The following is a 19,769-nucleotide window of genomic DNA, read 5'->3' on the forward strand; positions in this document are numbered from 1 at the left end:
GCTTGGTGTGTGTTTTGAAAACATTAAATCTTGAAACAGAAATTTTATTCCAATCGATCGGTTAGAAGCAGAAATTTGAACAGGGAAAGCTTTGACAATTTACATAATTTTCAACTCTCTGTTTTCTCCAGAAAGGCTTCGTTAAACAAGAGATAAGATGACTCGCCACGCTTTAATTGCGAGATCAATAAGACGAGAGTACAAAATTGTATTATGTAACACGAAACAGCAATAAGGCTTCCAGATCACAAGAACCAATTACCCTCACCTAATTAATCATGAAACTGAAAATTCAAACAATTTCCAGTCGTATTTATTGATTTTCCGCCAGGTTTAAACATTTTTGCCCTCATCTTCCGGTTTTAGACATGGAATCTAATGTAATTGAGCTGCTCATCGCCGTACCATTAAGTCGAATTTAGAGATGATACATGGATCGAGGAATGGATGTTGATTACAGGAGAGTGCAAAGAAAATACAATGGTGAGATGTCGTTACGGAATCATTGCGTTATCGTCACGGCAGCACTGTCTTCTCGTCATCGCACATTGTCATTGTTTCATCGTGACGCACACATCGTCAACTCATCAATGTCATAATTTTGCCATCTTCACCACCCTTATAGTGAGTTCAAAGAGTGACCGGAAGTTATTGTCCTGTTTTATTTATCTTACTTATTTATTTATTTATCTTATTTATTTATTTATTTTAAGTTTATGGTTTGGTTTGCTTTGAACATATCTTATTGTAACTGAATACACAAAGGGATTGAGCACAAATTCTTAAAACTTAGAGCACTCTCTCCCATATACATGTATATATTAACAATCTATTTTGGTATGTATGGTAAAACAGCCATTGTGAATATATATGTAAGGCTCTAAAGTGCGATGGTCGCTCCAAAGTGCGATGGTCACACCAAAGTGCGATGGTTTGTTAACGTTACGGACGTCAAAGTGCGATGGCCACGCCAAAGTGCGATGGCCACGCCAAAGCCCGATGGTGCGGAGTTCAGTAACGTGTGACGTGACGTCATTCTTAACGTCTTTCAAAATGAAACCGAATAAATGCAACACCAACGACAGCAACGGCAAGGTTTACACTGTTGAGGATAGTGAGATCGGCAAAGTACATTTGTTGTCGAACTATCTGTTTCGCCCAAACATTCTTTAATTCATGATCATTTATTACTTGTGATGTACACATAATAAAATCCTGGGGATATGCTATAATGCAAAACATTCTAGGAAAATTTAGTGTTTAATAACATGACAATGAAATAAGTTGAACTTCTTATTTTTTATGCATGAATTTTGCACTGATATTTTAGTGAAACAACACACGGTTGATACAGTCTGTACCAAAACACTGTGTCGTTTACAAACCAATAGATTTCGGCGTGTCACACCATCGCACTTTGACGTGTCAGACCATCGCACTTTGGCGCATGAATGTGGACCATCGCACTTTGGCGTGTCACACCATCGGGGTTTGGCGCAGATCATCGGGGTTTGGCGTGACCATCGCACTTTGGAGTCCCAATCGCACTTTGGAGTCTTACATATATACCGGTATTTTCTAGCGCATGTTGATCGCTTACAGAAAAACAAAGCAATGATATATAGGCCTACTAATTAACCTTGTATGATAGTAAACAAATATTCGTTTTCACTGTCGCCTCAAAGCAGAACGTGAGTATTGACAATATGCAAGTTGCTAATTCCAAATCTACCATTAAAAAGAATATTTCTGGCTTCTTTATAACTAGGACATGTAAAAAAGTGTGATCGGTCAACAGGGGATGCTTACTCCTCCTAGGCACCTGATCCCACCTCTGGTGTGTCCAGGGGTCCATGTTTGCCCAACTATCTATTTTGTATTGCTTGTAGGAGTTATACGAGATTGATCACTGTTCGTTATCTTCACCTTGCAGTCATCTTCAACTTTTCCACAAGTACTTAAAAGGACTATTAATGATGTTACAACGGAATAAATCTTTGTTTAATATACAATTGTGCCTAAGCCTTGTATGAATAATATTTAAACGACGGTTGCCACATGCGAAGTAGAGAAGAGGTGAGTTTTCTTTCTCTTTAAAAAAAAATTCATAAATATCCCCAGGGATTCACTTTGTTTGATTTCAACAGGCAGGGAATTCCCCTCATTCATAACAGTTGGTACAAATGAAGTTTAATAGATTTGAAATTTACATTTAGGTACATTGTAATTTAGTGTATTAATTTAGTGTATTTCTTGTGTTGAAGTGTATAGTTTACATTTAGGTACATTGTAATTTAGTGTATTAATTTAGTGAATTTCTTGTGTTGAAGTGTATAGTTTACATTTAGGTACATTGTAATTTAGTGTATTAATTTAGTGTATTTCTTGTGTTGTAGTGCGTAGTTTTCCCAGAAAAATGTCTTTAAAATAGTTTGGAGTCAAATTCTGGTCCACTTCATACATTGTTCTTAATCGTGTTGTTTTCCGCCTAACGTGAAGCGGTTCCCAACCTGTTTCCCAATAAAGAGATTCTCTTGATGCTAATAAAGTTATAATCCTGTAACGGAAGTTTATTATGCATGGGTGTTTATTCCCATCCAGAAAATTCATATATCCGTTTTAGTTCTTTCAATTATCAATTGGCTTCAATCCATCCTCACCATCTGATAAATAGCTCTTCGAGGTATTTTATAGAAGAGCTATTCCTGTCCGGATAAAACATGTATTTAACTTAGTACAGTGATATCGATTGATATCTACATTGTATTTCTATGCAACGGATTACCGACGCTCCGAGAAAGTCAGATAAAGTCTCTGTCAGTGACTCGATCTGCAAAACGTGGAATAAAACATCGGAAAACGTCATCCCGGTTCTTGTTTATGAACAAAACAGCGGCTCCATTCTCCCCGATGCCGCGTAAAACTTAAACGTTTAACATACCCGATGCTAAGAGCCGCTTTTATGAACTGTCATGACGCGTTCCGATTTTTTATTCCGCGTTTTGCAGAGAGTTTCGTAAATGTCAAATTCACGTATGGTTCTGTGTATATTATCTTATAGTTCGTGTTAGTGCGGATTTCAGTGGCCCTTTTAACAAAATATCTTATGATTATGATGAACACTATAATTATTTTAAAATTCTTCTTTCATATACATACAATGTATATTTCTCAGTGACCAACACCTATGTATGTCTACCTTGGTGATAAAACATGCATTCTTACTCAAAATATAGTATCACTCAAATGAGTACATGTATAAACAGAGACAAAATTTATATCTTAGTCGAAATATATTTTCGTGAAAATGGCCATAGTACAATGTATCTTGATTTCTGGAGAATCCCTGTCGCATTTATCTCTTTATTTAATGGATCTTGTTTTGAATGGAATCGAGGAAGAGGTACATACCACGGAATTTGTCTAGAAATTATAGGAGCTACGAGATCACTGTTCATTATCTTCACCTTTATAGGAATTATGAGATTGATCACTGTTCGTTATTTTCACTTTATAGGAGTTATGAGTTTGATCACTGTTCGTTATCTCCACCTTTATAGGAGTTATGAGATCACTGTTCGTTATTTTCACTTTATAGGAGTTATGAGATTACTGTTCGTTATCTTCACCTTTATAGGAGATATGAGATCACTATCCGTTATCTCCACCTTTATAGGAGTTATGAGATTGATCAGTGTTCGTTATCTTCACTTTATACTAGTTATGAGATAGATCACTGTTGGTTATCTTGACCTTGATAGGAGTTATGAGATTGATCACTGTTCGTTATCTTCACTTTATACTAGTTATGAGATAGATCACTGTTGGTTATCTTGACCTTGATAGGAGTTATGAGATTGATCACTGTTCGTTATCTTCACTTTATACTAGTTATGAGATAGATCACTGTTCGTTATCTTCATCTTGATAGGAGTTATGAGATTGATCACTGTTCGTTATTTTCACCTTTATACTAGTTATGAGATTGATCACTGTTCGTTATCTTCACCTTTATAGGAGTTATGAGATTGATCACTGTTCGTTATCTTCACTTTATATTAGTTATGAGATAGATCACTGTTCGTTATCTTTACCTTTATAGGAGTTATGAGATTGATCACTGTTCGTTATCTTCACCTTTATAAGAGTTATGAGATTGATCACTGTTCGTTATCTTCACCTTTATAAGAGTTATGAGATTGATCACTGTTTGTTATCTTCACCTTTATAAGAGTTATGAGATTGATCACTGTTCGTTATCTTCACCTTTATAGGAGTTGTGAGATTGATTACCAGTGGCGGATTTAGAGGGGGCGCAGCCGGCACCCCCTCCCTTAAAATTTTCAAATTTAAATTTAAGGTAAATCAAGGTATCTTGTTTCGGAAAATGTACTAAACGATAAAAGAAACAATAATTTCTTCCACTCCCGGAAAATAAATGACAAAATCTTTTGATTTCTTGAATTACTTTATAGGGAGAACTTACTTTTTTTCCAAAAAACCCTTAAAATTTTGGTCATTTTATTAATTTCACCTTATCAGAATGATAGAATATAGTACAAATGACTAAATAGGAGAAATATTTCAAGCCCCATAAAATCTGTAAAATCCGGGAGCTTCATGGGGCTTCGCCACCTGGGTCCCCACCAGGGCTTCGCCCCCTGGACCCAGTCTTCATAAAGTGGCGCCCCCCCCCCCGTAACCTCTATTCCTAGATCCGCCCCTGATCACTGTTCGTTATCTTCACCTATAGGAGTTATGAGATTGGTCACAGTTCGCTATCTTCATCCCTCATGCATGACGCTACCGGCAGAAGTAGCGAGGGTCCTTTATTTTTCAAACGCTTACCGGGACATAGATCCCCCCGTTTACAGTCATATCCGAGAGAACTGCAACTTTTAATACCAGACGTTGGGCAATGGAGCAGTATCATTTAGTTCAGTACCCTGCCAGTGTATGTGACAGGAATTTTCAAGACGGTCTTTAACCCTTCCGATCCGTCCCTTTTGCTGCATCCTTTCCATCGACACATGCACTTTCAAAGATTTTCCTTGCAGAAGGGAAACAATCGTCTTTCAGCTTTTCAATGGTATTATTGTTTTCAGCAAGTCATCAAGTGTCAAATTCACATTAGTGCTTAGTTCAACTAATTCCGAAGCCACGCAAAAAAAAAAAAAAAATTTAATAATAATAATTCCGAAGCCACGCAGAGGAAACTTGGATCGATCAGCTTGTTGCTGACATTGTTTTCGTTTTCACCCTCATTTTTGATTTCCACTATCATTCTAAACTTTTTACGTTGTGTTTTTATATATGAAAAGGTGAAGATAACAAACATTGATCACTCTCATAACTCCTATAAAGGTGAAGATAAGGAACAGTGATCAATCTCATAACTCCTATAAAGGTGAAGATAACGAACATTGATCCATTTCATATATCCTTTGAAGAATACAAAATTAAGAGTTGGGGAAAACATGGACTCCTGGACATACCAGATGTGGGAGCATGGACTCCTGGACATACCAGATATGGGAGCAGGTGCCTAGGAGGAGTAACTGGTACTTATATATTATCTACACACACGCCTACGATTCGTTCATCTTGATACTTACATTTTTAAATCGATTAATTTGATACAGAAGAGCTTGTTCTGCGTATGATCAGTTTTCAAATCGAAGCAGGCTAATGACAAACAAGTTGATGCTACAGGAGTTTCAACAGTCTCATTTAAAGTCGGCATTTCGCAAATTCTATGGTCGTTATAACAATCTAGTTTGCAAATACAACCCATCATTGGATCAAATGCTGTCTGACGTGACTTTTCTTGGTACACTGATTTTGACTACGGATAATTCCGTTTGCCTGATCAAGATATAGGGCTCACGGCGGATGTGATCGGTCGCCAGGGGATGCTTACTCCTCCTAAAGACACCTGATCACACCTCAGGTGTGTCCAGGGGTCCGTGTTTGCCCAACTCTCTATTTTGTATTGCTTATAGGAGTTATGAGATTGATCACTGTTCTTTATTTTCGTCTTTCATGATATACTTTTGGTAGTATCTATAATTGAAGACATTTCTTTTAAAACGCTACTCATGTATAATATATACATGAAAGAAATCTTTCAAAAGTAATACCATGGTGTACAATCAAACATCTAAAGAATGTCGATACTGATAATTATGCTTTTGAAATATTAAAATATAAAAAATTCTCGCAATACGATTTGTGCATGCGGGCATCACAATATTGATTTCAAAACAGCATCGGGCACTGAAACAGTACAAATTGAAGAATGAAAAATAAGGTTTGCCTCAATTTCTGCTACAGACCGGTGTGTGGGGTTTCATTTCCAATGCACCGCAATGATTTCTCAGATTTAAGTTTTGAAAATACCAGCGTTGGCTCTCTTGCTGTGAGTCTACACGAAATGAAAACTCAGAAGTATATGATCAATGGAACTGCTTTCAGTTTAATGGCAGATGATAACGACTTTAAGGATGTATGCTACAGCAGAGAAATTTGATGTGGATGAAAAGTGGAGGATATGTACAACAATATTTTGAAATTGAAAACTTTCAAATTCATTTTATTTAGTCAAAAAATGCAGGTTTAATAGAAATCACTCTGAAAAAATTTAAAACCCCTACTGGACTCGAATATGCGATCTACTGTTCAGCAGTCGACATGTTAATCTACTGAGCTACTCAGCTAGGCGATGAAGTTTTTAATGAATAGACAAATATTGCTGATATTTATATTTTCACCCATGTTTTAAAAGGAAGACAGCCATTATGACAATGTAGAAAACCTCCTTAAAATTGGCATTGTAACTAACGAGAGGGTCAAATATGTAATCTCAAGGATTGAAACGTTGAAAGCGGCCAATCCAAATGTATATTCATCTTTACTACGACTGTCCGGTTACGAGTATCCCATGCAATTCCGCAAACCAAAGCAAACCACATGAAATGTCTTTGAGAAAACCATGGAGAGTGTAAAGACAATACTGAGTGCATGAGTGAAGATGACGAATAGTGATTACTCTCATAAATCCTATTAAGATTGCAACATTGAGAGCAAACGCGTCCTATTGATCAGACAAACTACCGGTAGTCACAATCAGCATATAAAAATGATTTGGTGTGAAACACGTCAGACAGCATTGAACCGAATTACAGGTTGTATATGCAAATTAGATCATTATAACGGCCATACGATTTTCGAAAAGCTGACTTCAATCGAGACTGTTGAAACCCCTGTAACGTCAATGTATTTCTAAGTAACCTGACTCGGTTTAAAGTTGATCATACGTAGAACATACTCTTGAGTATTGAATCTATTGAAAGACGGTGATAATTAAATATTGCTATAGAAATATACGAAGTTGATGATTGAGAAGCTGAAGTCATCCCATTTGTCAGATCCAGAATCATCTCGATTCACATATAATGGCCCCGAGGTTATAAGTAAGACGGAAGATATTGTGTCATATATCCTGGGTCTTGTCGTGAAGGCCATTCAACAAAATCCAGAAAGTGTTTCGGGTTGAGAAGAGTGTTGTAGTAGATACACACAGGTCATCAACAAAGAAATTGAAATGAACTTCTGTAAAAGCCTACTGTGTTAATGAAATTTGATTTGCAAGAATTTAAACAGAAAATCAAGTAGACTAGACAAACCTGACGAGCCGTTTACAATGGAACCTACAAAATCATACACAAGTTCGTTCCACGGAAACTGGGTTTTTTTAAATACAGAAACCTTTAGGTTTTCGTAAGGAGCTCAGAAATGAAAAATAAAACCCCCCAAAAAAACCCAAAAGAGACACAACCTGAGAATCATGGGTCTTTCGGCAGGCGTTGGCACGAGAAAGAACCCTCACTTCTCGATCGGCCTTGAGCGCAAAGCATACTTCTAAAGGACTAAAGCCAGAAATCATGAAAAATGGCCCTGTTTCCAAAATTTAAAATCTGTTGGGGGTCAAAAGGCTACAAAATTTGCTTTCTAAAGCAATTAATTTTATCCAATTCAGCTGGTGACGTCTCATTATGAGTGAAAAATTCTCGACGGAACGTGAAGCAAACAATCAATGAATCATTGACGTAAAGCAGGCACTTTTCCCAGCACAATTGGGAACATATTCAACACTCATTAATATTTACATAACAGTAATATGAACTATACGGGACATTTTCTAACAGAACACAGATGACAACAGAAATAAATACATACTAATTGCCCTTTTTCTGTGATATATTTGTGAGGAATTATTCCAGTTTTCTACATAAACCAGAACACAAACACAACTGACGACTTCTGAATTGGGCACCTCGTCCATCATCAAATCTCTGGAGGAAAATTGCAAACTAACACTTTATACACATTAAATCTGCTATTGGCGATGTCCCCTTCTGTCTGGTACACAGGCAATTCAAATCTAACCCATGTTAGCCTCACTCATTGCATTTATTTACAATAAAAAAGTGAAGACAAAACAATGATCATTTCCATAATTCCTATAAAGAATTAATACAAAATTAAGAGTAGGACAAACACGGACACGGTCCTCTGGACAAGCACTAGGTGCAAGGACCCCCTGTTAGCCAGTCACACCCGCCGTGAACCTTATGTCTTGATCAGGTAAATGGAGTTATCCGTAGTCAAAATCAGTGTGCCAAGAACGGCCTAATAAAGGTTATGAAACAGGTCAGAAAGCATTTTACCAAAGGACAGGTTGTATTTGTAAATTAGATCATAATAACGACCATAGAATTTGCGAAATGCATACTTCAAATGAAACTGTTAAACCCCTGGTAATATCAACTTGCTTATCATTATTCAATAGCCTGTCTCGATTTAAAAACTGTTCATACTCAGAACATTCAAACAAAATCAATAAACAATTTAATCAAAGTTCACTCTACTTTGTATCTGTTTAGATTGATGACAAACCTGATGACTTCAGCTTTTCCATCATCATCTTCCCATATTTTTGTAGCAACATTCCATTATCACCTGCACACGGTGTTTATATCTCAATCGATTCGATCCCGTGGGGATCCGGGTTAGATTAGGTCCTCAGTACAGAAGATAACAAATAGTGATCAATCTCATAACTCCCATAAGCAATACAAAATAGTTAGTTTGGCGAACACGGACCCTTCGACACACCAGAGGTGGGAGCAGGTGTCTAGGAGGAGTAAACATCCCCTGTCGACCGGTCACACCCGCCGTGAGCCATATTGAAGGCCACAGCAAGATATTTTTTCCTTTCACGTATAAGTTTTTAAATAAATTCTGCTTCATATGAATATAGAAACAGGTCAGCTAACAAAGGAGCACAATTCGTGTCCATTGGAATTCCAACAGACTGTTGGAAGACCTGGTCACCAAAGACCACGAAGATATTGTCAATGAGGAACTCTAGCATATCTTTTATTTCAGCTTCAGAGTACTTGAGCATGGAATTAGAGTGGTGTTTAACAAAGTAATTTTTTTTTTGGATGATTGATCACTGAATATGAATTTTTCCGTTTTCCATTTTTGTTGAAGAAGCAACTGTCTATGATGTCAAAAAGTCTAGTCTTTAATTCATCGTGAGGAATGGTCGTGTAAAGTGTTCAAAAGTCACAGGATTTGATGTTATTGATTTGGGAAAAGTTTTGCGATTTCAAGTTTACTAAATGTTCTTTAGAATTTTTGAGAATCCACGTTTGATTAACACCAATTCTGGCAGATGTATTCGCACAGCAAGTTTGACGTTTCTCCTTCACGGCTGTTAAAAACACCGCCGCGGTGGACGAGAGGTTACAGCGTTCGCCCCGCATGCGGAGGGCCCGGGGTTCGAATCCCGGCCGCGACACACCTAAGTCGTTAAAACAGGTAGTGACAGTTCCATCGCCAAACGCTCGGCATCAGATGTGAATGTCATGGGTCCTCGGAGATGACCTTAAAAACGGATGACCCGTGTCACAGTAGGTGTGGCACGCTAAAGAACCCTCACTGCTCAATGGCCGTAAGCACCGAGCATAGGCATAAATTTGAAGCCTTTCACCGATCTTGGTGACGTCTCCATATGAGTGAAAAATTCTCGAGTGAGACGTTAAGCAAGATACAATCAATCAATCAATCACGGCTGTTAATGTTTTCGTGAAGAGCAAAGATAGGAGCTTGGTAGAGCACTTACTGGATCCAGCAATGTATCTGTGTAAGGGTTTTCATGTAGTTTAGGAATCCACTATAGGTACGGTTACTGATATCCATTCGACCCATTGATAGGGATATTAAATGTGTCTGAAACTGAAGCATGGTTTTGAAGAATTTCATCTTTTGAAACGGCAGTTGGAGTAAAAGTACGATTACCAAAAGTGGAATTAATGCCAAGTTCGTTTAAAATACAGGTGTAATAATGAGCCTTACAAACAAAGACAATGTTGTTACAAGCTTTGTCAGCTGGAACCAAAACATATTCCTCGTGTAACCTATCTAATTATTTGATCACGTCTAGTTTACTAAATACAGAAGGGTAGATAGTACGTATTTTTATTTTAATATGTCTAATGCGCGATTTTGATATTCCTCTTATGTTTTTAACCCATTCTGACAATATATCAAGTTCTTCGTTTTCATATTTAGCCCATCGCCTGGCATAATCTTCGACAGAATTCATAATAGAGATAAGTTCTGTCGCAAATTAAAAGACCGATGTTCTCTGTATTTAGGACCTTTTAGAATAAGTGACTTGAGGTCCTCATTTTCAACTATATCAACATCACCAGTAATGCCATGTCCAGCTGGACTATAGTTGAAAGAAGATGAAGAACAAGAACACGTTGGTGGATTACGTATAAGATGGTCTATATCTAGGCACTGCAAAGTTTTTTTTCATAATCAAAAAGTTTGGATGCAATAGAAGAAGTATATTTGTAGAAAATACAGGGTGTATACTTGAACTTGAAATAAGTTGGAAAACAAGACTGGACCCTTTTAAGACGAAGAATGTTGCCTATGTTGACGGCATCTATTTCTTTGTTAATACTTTGTAGATTTGAGCTTAAAAGGAACTGGCGGCATGATTTGGAAGGAAAATCATCCATGACCCGTGGTGGTTTAAAGAGACATCCATAATCATAGATTTCAGTCAATATTCAGGTGATGATTGTATCTCGGGAATTTTTCATTCATATGGAGACGTCACCAAGACCGGTGAAGGGCTTCAAATTTAGGCCTATGCTCGGCGCTTACGGCCATTGAGCAGCGAGGGTTCTTTAGCGTGCCACACCTACTGTGATACAGTGCATCCGTTTCAAGGTCATTTCCGAGGACCCTTGACATTCACACCTGATGCCGAGCGTTTGGCGATGGAACTGGCACTACCTGTTTTAAGGACTAAGGTCTATCGCGGCCGGGATTCGAACCCCGGCCTTCCACATGTGTGGTGAACGCTCTAACTTCTAGGCCACCGCGGCGGTAAGGTGATGAAAAAGTATACATGTAGATCTACTCGCTGTGGCTTCTTCAAATAACGTATGTAAAACTCTCAATGGAACAGAGTAAAGATTGTACGAATATGATGTGGACCTAATTGTCAGACAGATTTTACCCAATGACAGGCTGTGGTTGTATTGGCAAACTAGATCGTTATAACGACCATTCGGTTTGCGAAATTTTTTACTTTAAACGAGACTCTTAAAACCCCTGTCTTACAGTCATTGTCTTCCTTACACCGGAAACATTCGGGGATTTAGAAATCAGAATAAGGGAAAGGAAAGAGGAGTCCGAATTATAGCTGAAGCTGCATTACACAAAGGTGTGTATCTGTCACAGAGATTTCTGGAGAAAGGCTTAGTGAAGAAACCAGCACAAACACATCGTATGATGAATCGCATCCTGGGATTGTTTTGACACGTTTTCCTTCATGTTTTATGTAACTCTCTTGCTTTTAAGTTTATGTATTTAGTTGTTTTTTCTTCGTGCTAAGACAGACGTACGTGTGCCTATCTACAACACAAATTTCTCGTACATAACGGAGTCTGAATTCCACTACATGTTTAATTGCAAATCTCTGAATGATATAAGAAAACAATGTTTATCACCAAAACAAATACGTTTCAAAAACATCATCACTTTCAAAAATATAATGAATTCAAACAAGCAATCTTTTCTAAGAAGATTGTGTTCCTTTATAAGAAATATTAATAATCTCTGCTCCCCGACCCAATGACTACTCGAATCTAAAATTGCATATGTTGCCTATCTCCATACTCACGCATGCCTTCAAACATTTAGTGATATATTACCATCACTTTTATATAAAATATATGTACTAAATCTCTGTATACAATTGTGTAATTGTGATGAGAAATAAATTCAGTTCAGTTCAGGCAGTCACTAACAACACACAGCACAATCGTCACAATTTCTAGTCGCTGTACACAAATTCTTATAAAAAAAACGATGTTTCATGAGCATGCCTGTGAATTATGTTCTTAAAATTACTGTGTCCTTGTCAAGTCTATGCCAAACAAACATTACATTCATAGTCGGATTACATAACAAAGACATAGCACGGGGAAAACTGACCAATTGAACAATTAATTTTCCGTCCTATCAGGAAGTCCGGAAGATGAGTCTTTTATTAATTAACACGGCCAGGCTATCACCTGGAATTCACCTTTATCCAGGTAAGGTTCAAGCGGAAATTAGTATACCCTTGAGTATTTACGTACACCACCACCACTTCGAGAGATCTCGAGAGAAAAACACACCGGGACCCAATTTGACTTCGAAATATCGAAAGATCGATAGTTAATTGCATAGTTAGAGAAAAAAATCTGACTGGGCGATAATCCGGGAATATGAGGTCATGTACCCAGTCAAGAATACATGTAGATGGGATACAAAATGGCTTCCATAGATCTATATACATGTACTTAACCGATACGTAAAATAAACATTATTATAGAAAGAAATGATAATGATCCATTTTGAAATGATTGTTCGTGTCTGACGCGGTAAATTGATCCTACTTGGTATACAAAAACAAATCATTGAATAAAGTAAAACTTTTATATTTACTTATTAGCTCACTGACTTACGAACACAAATGAATATTTTCAGGTCACCTGAGTAAACTCAAGTCACCTATTGCGTCCGTCGTCGTCCGTCATGCGTCAACATATTGAACATTTTTAACTTCCTAATAACTGACATTTTAATTTTTTTTTTTTCGAATTTGGTATGAAGCGTCTTATATATTATGTGATGTAGAACAGGAAAGCCTCTACAAAATTTTTAAATTTCATGATATCCAGGGTGTAGAGGTCCAGACTCCAGGACGGGACCAAACTTGGTATATAGTATTCATGTGTAAAATTAGAAGAAAAAAACATCTCCTTTAATGCTATTTATACTAAATTGAAATTAAATGGATATGATAGCTCTTTATCAAAATTGTAAATTTCTTGATCCCACTGATAGGGGTTTTGGTATATTACGGTGGAGCCAAAATTGTATGTGATTAAATGTATTAACAATTGAATATTTTAGCTTCTTCTTAATGCATGTAACTATCATTCCAATTCTTTTCAAATTTGGTATGAAGCATGTTTGAAACAAGGGTAACACAAATTGTAAATTTCATGACTCCTGTACCCTTGGGCCTTAGGGGCAGTGCAAAAACTTCCAAATATTGGCCCAATTTTCAAAAATCTTCTTCTCTACAACCGTACATGTATAAGAAAAACTAAATGCATAGTGATGTAGAGCAGGAAAGCCTCTACAAAAATGGTAAATTTCATGATTTCCAGAGTAGAGGTTCGGACTCCAGGGCGGGGCCAAACTTGGTAGATAGTATTTATGCGTAAAACATTTTTTTAAAATTTCTTTAATGTTATTGATACTAAGTTGAGACTAGCTGGATATTTAGATAGAGCAGGTAACCCTTTACCAAAATTGTAAATTTTATGATCCCTGGGATAAAGGTTTAGAATCAGGGTGGGGGCCAAAATGGTAAGTGATTAAACGTTTTCACAAAAGAAAACATCTTAACTTCTTCTTGATAGCTACATGTATTATTCTAATTCTTTTAAAATTTAGTATGAAGCATCTTTCGAAAAAGGGTGGTATAACTTGTATATTTCAGGACTCCTGCCTTATTGCTGGGGCAAAAACAGTCAAAATTTAACCATGCACCGCATACAATTATATCTAAGAAAAACTAAATGCATAGTGGTGTAGAGAGGAATACCTCTACCAAAATGGTAAATTTTATGATCCCCGGGGTAGGGGTTCTGACCCCTGGGCGGGGCCAAACTTGGTATATATGGTGTATATGTGTAAAACTTTTAAATACTAGTAATATCGTCTTTGATGCTATTGATACTAAATTGAAACTAAATGGATATTTAAAAGGAGTAGGTAGTCCTTTACCAAAATTTTGAATCTTTATTATCCTAGAGGGTGAGGTGGGACAAAATTCATTAGATGTATAGTGATTATATATTGTCTTCATCATTTGAAAGATTTCTTTAAGTTTGCCAATGCTGTATAAGAACAAAAGCATATTTAGGAAAAGCAGAAAAGGGTGTATCAAAATGGTGAATTTCGCAACCCCAGGGTTTTGACTCTAGGACGGATCCAAATTAGTCATTATTCATATTGTGTTAATGTTGCATAATAATGTATTATGTAAATCCTTTCATCAGTATAGGCATTTTTAATGGGCATTTAAGTTTTAAGAACACACCTAGTTTGATATCTTAACTGAATGTTAGAATTCAGCTTGTAGATCCACGTATTCAGAACAGAATTTTTTTCTTCTTCTAGATTTCATTATAGTCCTGTCTGCCTCTTGCCTAATCTTGAAATTAAAAGACAAATATTAAATAAACATATACATTTTTATATGCATGTATGACAGCAGATAAAATGATAATAACGTTCAATAATAAACTTCGCGTAAGGCAAAACTGAAACATATTCCCGGGTGGGGTGGGGGTGCATCCAGACATCATGTTAGCCAGTTGATAAGAACATGTCACCTCGGATGAGATTAAGGAACAATGTAAAACAAAAAGAATTACGGTCGAGGGGAAAAACGATAAAAGAAGCAGTCATTTTTTAACTCTTAGAGAAATTAATTATTGTTACTTTTATTACTTTAAATTTGTGTCGTTTTATGAATTTGACCTCATTAAAAACTCTTCGCCAAATGAAACTAGGCTTCTTACAACGTAAGTCAATTTAAGTTTTATTGCCACATGGTCTGGCCCGACATGTAAGTGTAAATCATGCAGATCTTAGGTCCAGTGTACGTAGCTTTATATGTTGCTTCTGCTCTTTTTATCTATGCAGCTTTTTATGTGGTGTTTTTGTATGGCTCAGTAGAACCTTTGTTTTTTTTTCTATTTTGTCTCCTTAGTGATGTTTCTGCTTTGTAGCGTTAAATATCAAAATGAATTTGAAGATTTGAACTGATTTATTCATAACCATTATTGATTTATAATTATGTTTAAATTATATTGATTAGTACTATTTACCTAGTTTATTTGACTGCTGCTTTTTATGTGACATCCTTGTAGTCTTTTATTTATTCCTCTAAATCTTATGCTTTCTAAACGTCTACTTACTTATGACGGAAAATAATAAAAACATACTACAGAGGAGACGTATTTCAAGCCTATAAACATAGAGACAGCCCTGGAATCCACACATTTAGGAGAAATTATCGCCGCAAAATAAAAAAGATAATCAGAAAGGGGGTGGGCTAGTTGTGTCCATACTTCAGATGCCTGTGACCCTCACCGAGCTATTCTCTCTCTGAGTCTCTCTCTCTCTCTCTCTCTCTCTCTCTCTCTCTCTCTCTCTCTCTCTCTCTCTCTCTCTCTCAATCTCAATCTGCAGATTATTCCTTTAATTAAGAAATAGGCCAGTCGCTTACTTGTTTTCCTAAAAATTCTTGATTGTAATATATGAATGAACTTCGGTAAGAGTTAACAATCTACGTTTCAAATTCCAAGGGAAACTACTCGTGTTTCCAAGCAAAACAATGCAGAAATTTCAGAAAATTGACATAATTATAAACGTAACTGTGACTTTGATTACTCCTTCATATGACATATAACTCTGAGAAGTTCTTTCAAGATGTGAAGCAAGTCATTACCACGGATCCCGCGTCACGACTACAGTAAGTTCCTTCTGTATCTTGTGTCACGTTTCAGGGACATTTCGAATTTCCTCCAGATTCCGATCTCAAACAATCTGTGATTCAGGTCGTCCCTGTAGCCGTCACGTGCGTAGTCAGGTCCAAGGATAGCAGATTTTTGTGCATCAAAATGTTTTGATGATGAAGCTGTGGTAGATTGTTTTAGGAAATTTGGGATTTCTCAGCTGCTTCAGGGTCAATGTTCAATGAAGTGTTGATGAAATAGGTGACGAAATGGAACGACAATGTTTAAAAGATCCTCTTTATGTGATATTTGTAAAAAAGACTTCTGGGAAAGTGTTCTGAGACGTTGTGGCAAAAGTTATAACCAAAGGTAGAGTATTCAAAAAAGTTCTATTGTATATTAGTTCTGTGGAAACGGGGGCATAGGAAAGACCGAATATAAATAACCCCCTTGTTTCCACAGAAATTATATTGTATATAGTTCTTTAACATGATTTGAATTTTTGTTTAATGTTTATATTGAAAACAGAAAAAGGCGAGAGGGCAGAGTTCTTGAAATATATTTCTGTTGTATCAGACATTTCAAGATTTTATCAGTCAGAATAAAAATGAATTGTACTGTGAACTTTTCTGGTCTGAGAAAATTTTTATCAGTCAAATCCTTCGGACTGGTAAATTTCCAGAACACGGAAAAGGGTTAGAATGTTTTGTATGTTGGTATTACATGTAAAGAGGAGATGAATCTGACCCATTTCAACTGTTGATTATATGTACTAAAATATTACCCTCACTAACCTATTTCAAACAAAAGAACACATGTTAAATATTAAACCATCCTGATCTATTACAACTGTTGAGTATGTTAAATATGTAAAATATTACCCTCCCTAACTTATTTCAACTGTTGAATATGTGAAATATTACCCTCCCTGACCTATTCCAGCTGTTGAATATGTAAAATATTACCCTCCCTAACCTAGCTATTTCAATGGTTAAATATGTTAATGTTTACTTTTAACAGAGTGATAAAATTAGTTTTAGATACCGATCTCTTTTTACTGGGGCTTAGCTTTGATTTCGATGTATGGACTGTTAAGTCAGTAAGCTACTGACTTCTTCATGTAACATTTGTACAGTACATAAGAGCAGGCCTTAAAGCTAAGTGATATGCCTTGTATGCATTCATACCTGTATCTGTGTAGTCTGAGATTTTATTGGTAAAATCAGATGACAAGAAACAAGCAGTGAATGAACTCAGCATTCTTCCACATCATTAGGTAGAAAATATATAATTGTGTAAATGTATAGAAGATTACTGGTGCACGCATTCATGTCAAGATGAGCACGGACGAAACTGAGGCGACCGGTAGGTTTCTGTATGTTAGACATGTCTATTAGCAATATAACCAACTGTTGATTCTTAATCTTATATTGCTAGTCGAGGAAGTCTTACTTCCCTGAAGTTTATTGTAGTGTGTGGCATATAGTGTTTATTTATATTAAAATGTGCATTTCGGAATATGAATTTTATACAGCGTAACGTGCATGTAGTACTATTTTGGATCCAGAGTACTCATTATCTGTGTCAGTGTTATGTGATTGCATTGTGAATACTTTAATTCTAAAGAAGGAAGGTTGAAACATGTATGCATGGTGTCATATGAAAATCAGTCCACTGTGACTTACTGAAGACTGATTTCCTTCTTTCTCTGTGGAGAATAGGTCCATCATTCTGCCACCCTGCTTGTCTGTGTCCAGGTCTCATTTCTCTCTCTCTCTCTCTGCTGTTCTTCTCCATGTTTCTTTAGGTCTGCCTATCTTGTGCTCTCCTTCAGGAGCCCATGTGAGTGCTATTCAAAGGCCAATATTACAAACATTACCAAGGCTAAAGTTACCAACATTACCAAGGTATATTCATCAGTATAAAAATATTTTCAAAATTTTTGTGTATTCTTTGTATATCAAAAATGGTCATTGACAGATTCTACAGTTTTTAAGGGAATATTATGTAACTTTAAACTTCAAGAACTAATCTTAGATATCATAGTTATCGGGATACCCCACAAGAATTATCTTAAATATCATAGTTACCCCACAAGAACTATCCTAGATATCATATTTATCGGGATATCTCACAAGAATTATCCTAAATATCATAGTTACCCCACAAGAACTATCCTAGATATCATATTTATCAGAATATCTCACAAGAACTATCCTAGATATCATATTTATCAGGATACCCCACAAGAATTATCCTAGATATCATAGTTATTGGGATATCTCACAAGAACTATCCTAGATATCATAGTTACCCCACAAGAACTCTCCTAGATATAATATTTATTGGGATATCTCACAAGAACTCTCCTAGATATCATAGTTATCGGGATACCCCTCAAGAATTATCTCGGGTATCATAGTTATCGGGGATACCCCACAAGAATTATCCTAGATATCGTAGTTATTAGGATACCCCACAAGAACTAGTCTTAGATATTGTAGTTATCAGGATACCCCACAAGAACTCTCCTAGATATCATAGTTATCAGGATACCCCACAAGAACTCTTCTAGATATCATAGTTATCAGGATACCCCACAAGAACTATCCTAGATATCATATCTATCGGGATACCCCACAAGAACTCTCCTAGATATCATAGTTACCCCACAAGAACTCTCCTAGATATCATAGTTATCAGGATACCCCACAAGAACTCTTCTAGATATCATAGTTATCAGGATACCCCACAAGAACTATCCTAGATATCATATCTATCGGGATACCCCACAAGAACTCTCCTAGATATCATAGTTACCCCACAAGAACTCTCCTAGATATCATAGTTATCAGGATACCCCACAAGAACTCTTCTAGATATCATATTTATCAGGATATCTCACAAGAACTCTCCTAGATATCATAGTTATCAGGATACCCCACAAGAACTCTCCTAGATATCATAGTTACCCCACAAGAACTCTCCTAGATATCATAGTTATTGGGATACCCCACAAGAAAAGATCCTTATCGAACCTAAAGTTAGTTTCATTAGCATGTGTTACTCCTCTGACAATTGGAGATTATTTAGTCCAGTTACTGACAGTCAACATCTACAAGGACAGATCAATTTGTAAACACAGGGTATTATTGAAACAGCTGGGACAAAAGTAAATATTGGTTGGTGACCACCGTATTAATCATGTATTGCCAGTCCCGATTTAGTTCTACGTTTTGTGGTTTTGAGTGTAGTTTTTGGTTTTGTTATTTCATTTCAAATTCCTTGCAGTGTGAGATGAGTTAAAATGATGAGTTCAGCAATCACAAGTATGAACCTCAGTTCATGGTAAACATATGTCAAATTCAAAGATGTTAACTGTGTAGAGACCTGCAATCAAATGTTCATGTGAAAAAGTAACACTATATATATAGAGCAGTAAACCTGGGTATGTAGTATGTACGTGTAGGTTTAATTGACACAGTACTGGTGCATGTACTGACACATGATAGTACAGGGGCTGGTATATTGTATCTCAGCATCATCTTGTCATTCTTAGGAGAACTTCTAGATGATAAACAGGCTGACTATATT

The 19,769-nt window shown here is 36.5% G+C and overlaps 1 protein-coding gene across 4 annotated transcripts in view; it reads left to right on the plus strand.

Moving 5' to 3' along the window:
- The first annotated feature begins 12,521 nt into the window (after positions 1 to 12,521).
- Positions 12,522 to 19,769, plus strand: part of LOC125654313 (sulfate transporter-like) — a 41,248-nt gene continuing 34,000 nt past the window's right edge. Inside the window, exon 1 of one of the 4 annotated variants that reach the window (XM_056145317.1) lies at positions 12,522 to 12,689. In XM_056145317.1, coding sequence (XP_056001292.1) covers positions 12,632 to 12,689 — 58 coding nt within the window. In that variant the 5' untranslated portion in view covers positions 12,522 to 12,631. Of the gene's footprint in view, positions 12,690 to 16,011; positions 16,545 to 17,385; positions 18,083 to 19,769 lie in introns of those variants that run through there. The other 3 variants (XM_048884225.2, XM_048884221.2, XM_048884227.2) reach the window with 3 other exon arrangements.

Source organism: Ostrea edulis, chromosome 7, assembly GCF_947568905.1.
Source record: "Ostrea edulis chromosome 7, xbOstEdul1.1, whole genome shotgun sequence".
Classification (NCBI taxonomy): domain Eukaryota; kingdom Metazoa; phylum Mollusca; class Bivalvia; order Ostreida; family Ostreidae; genus Ostrea; species Ostrea edulis.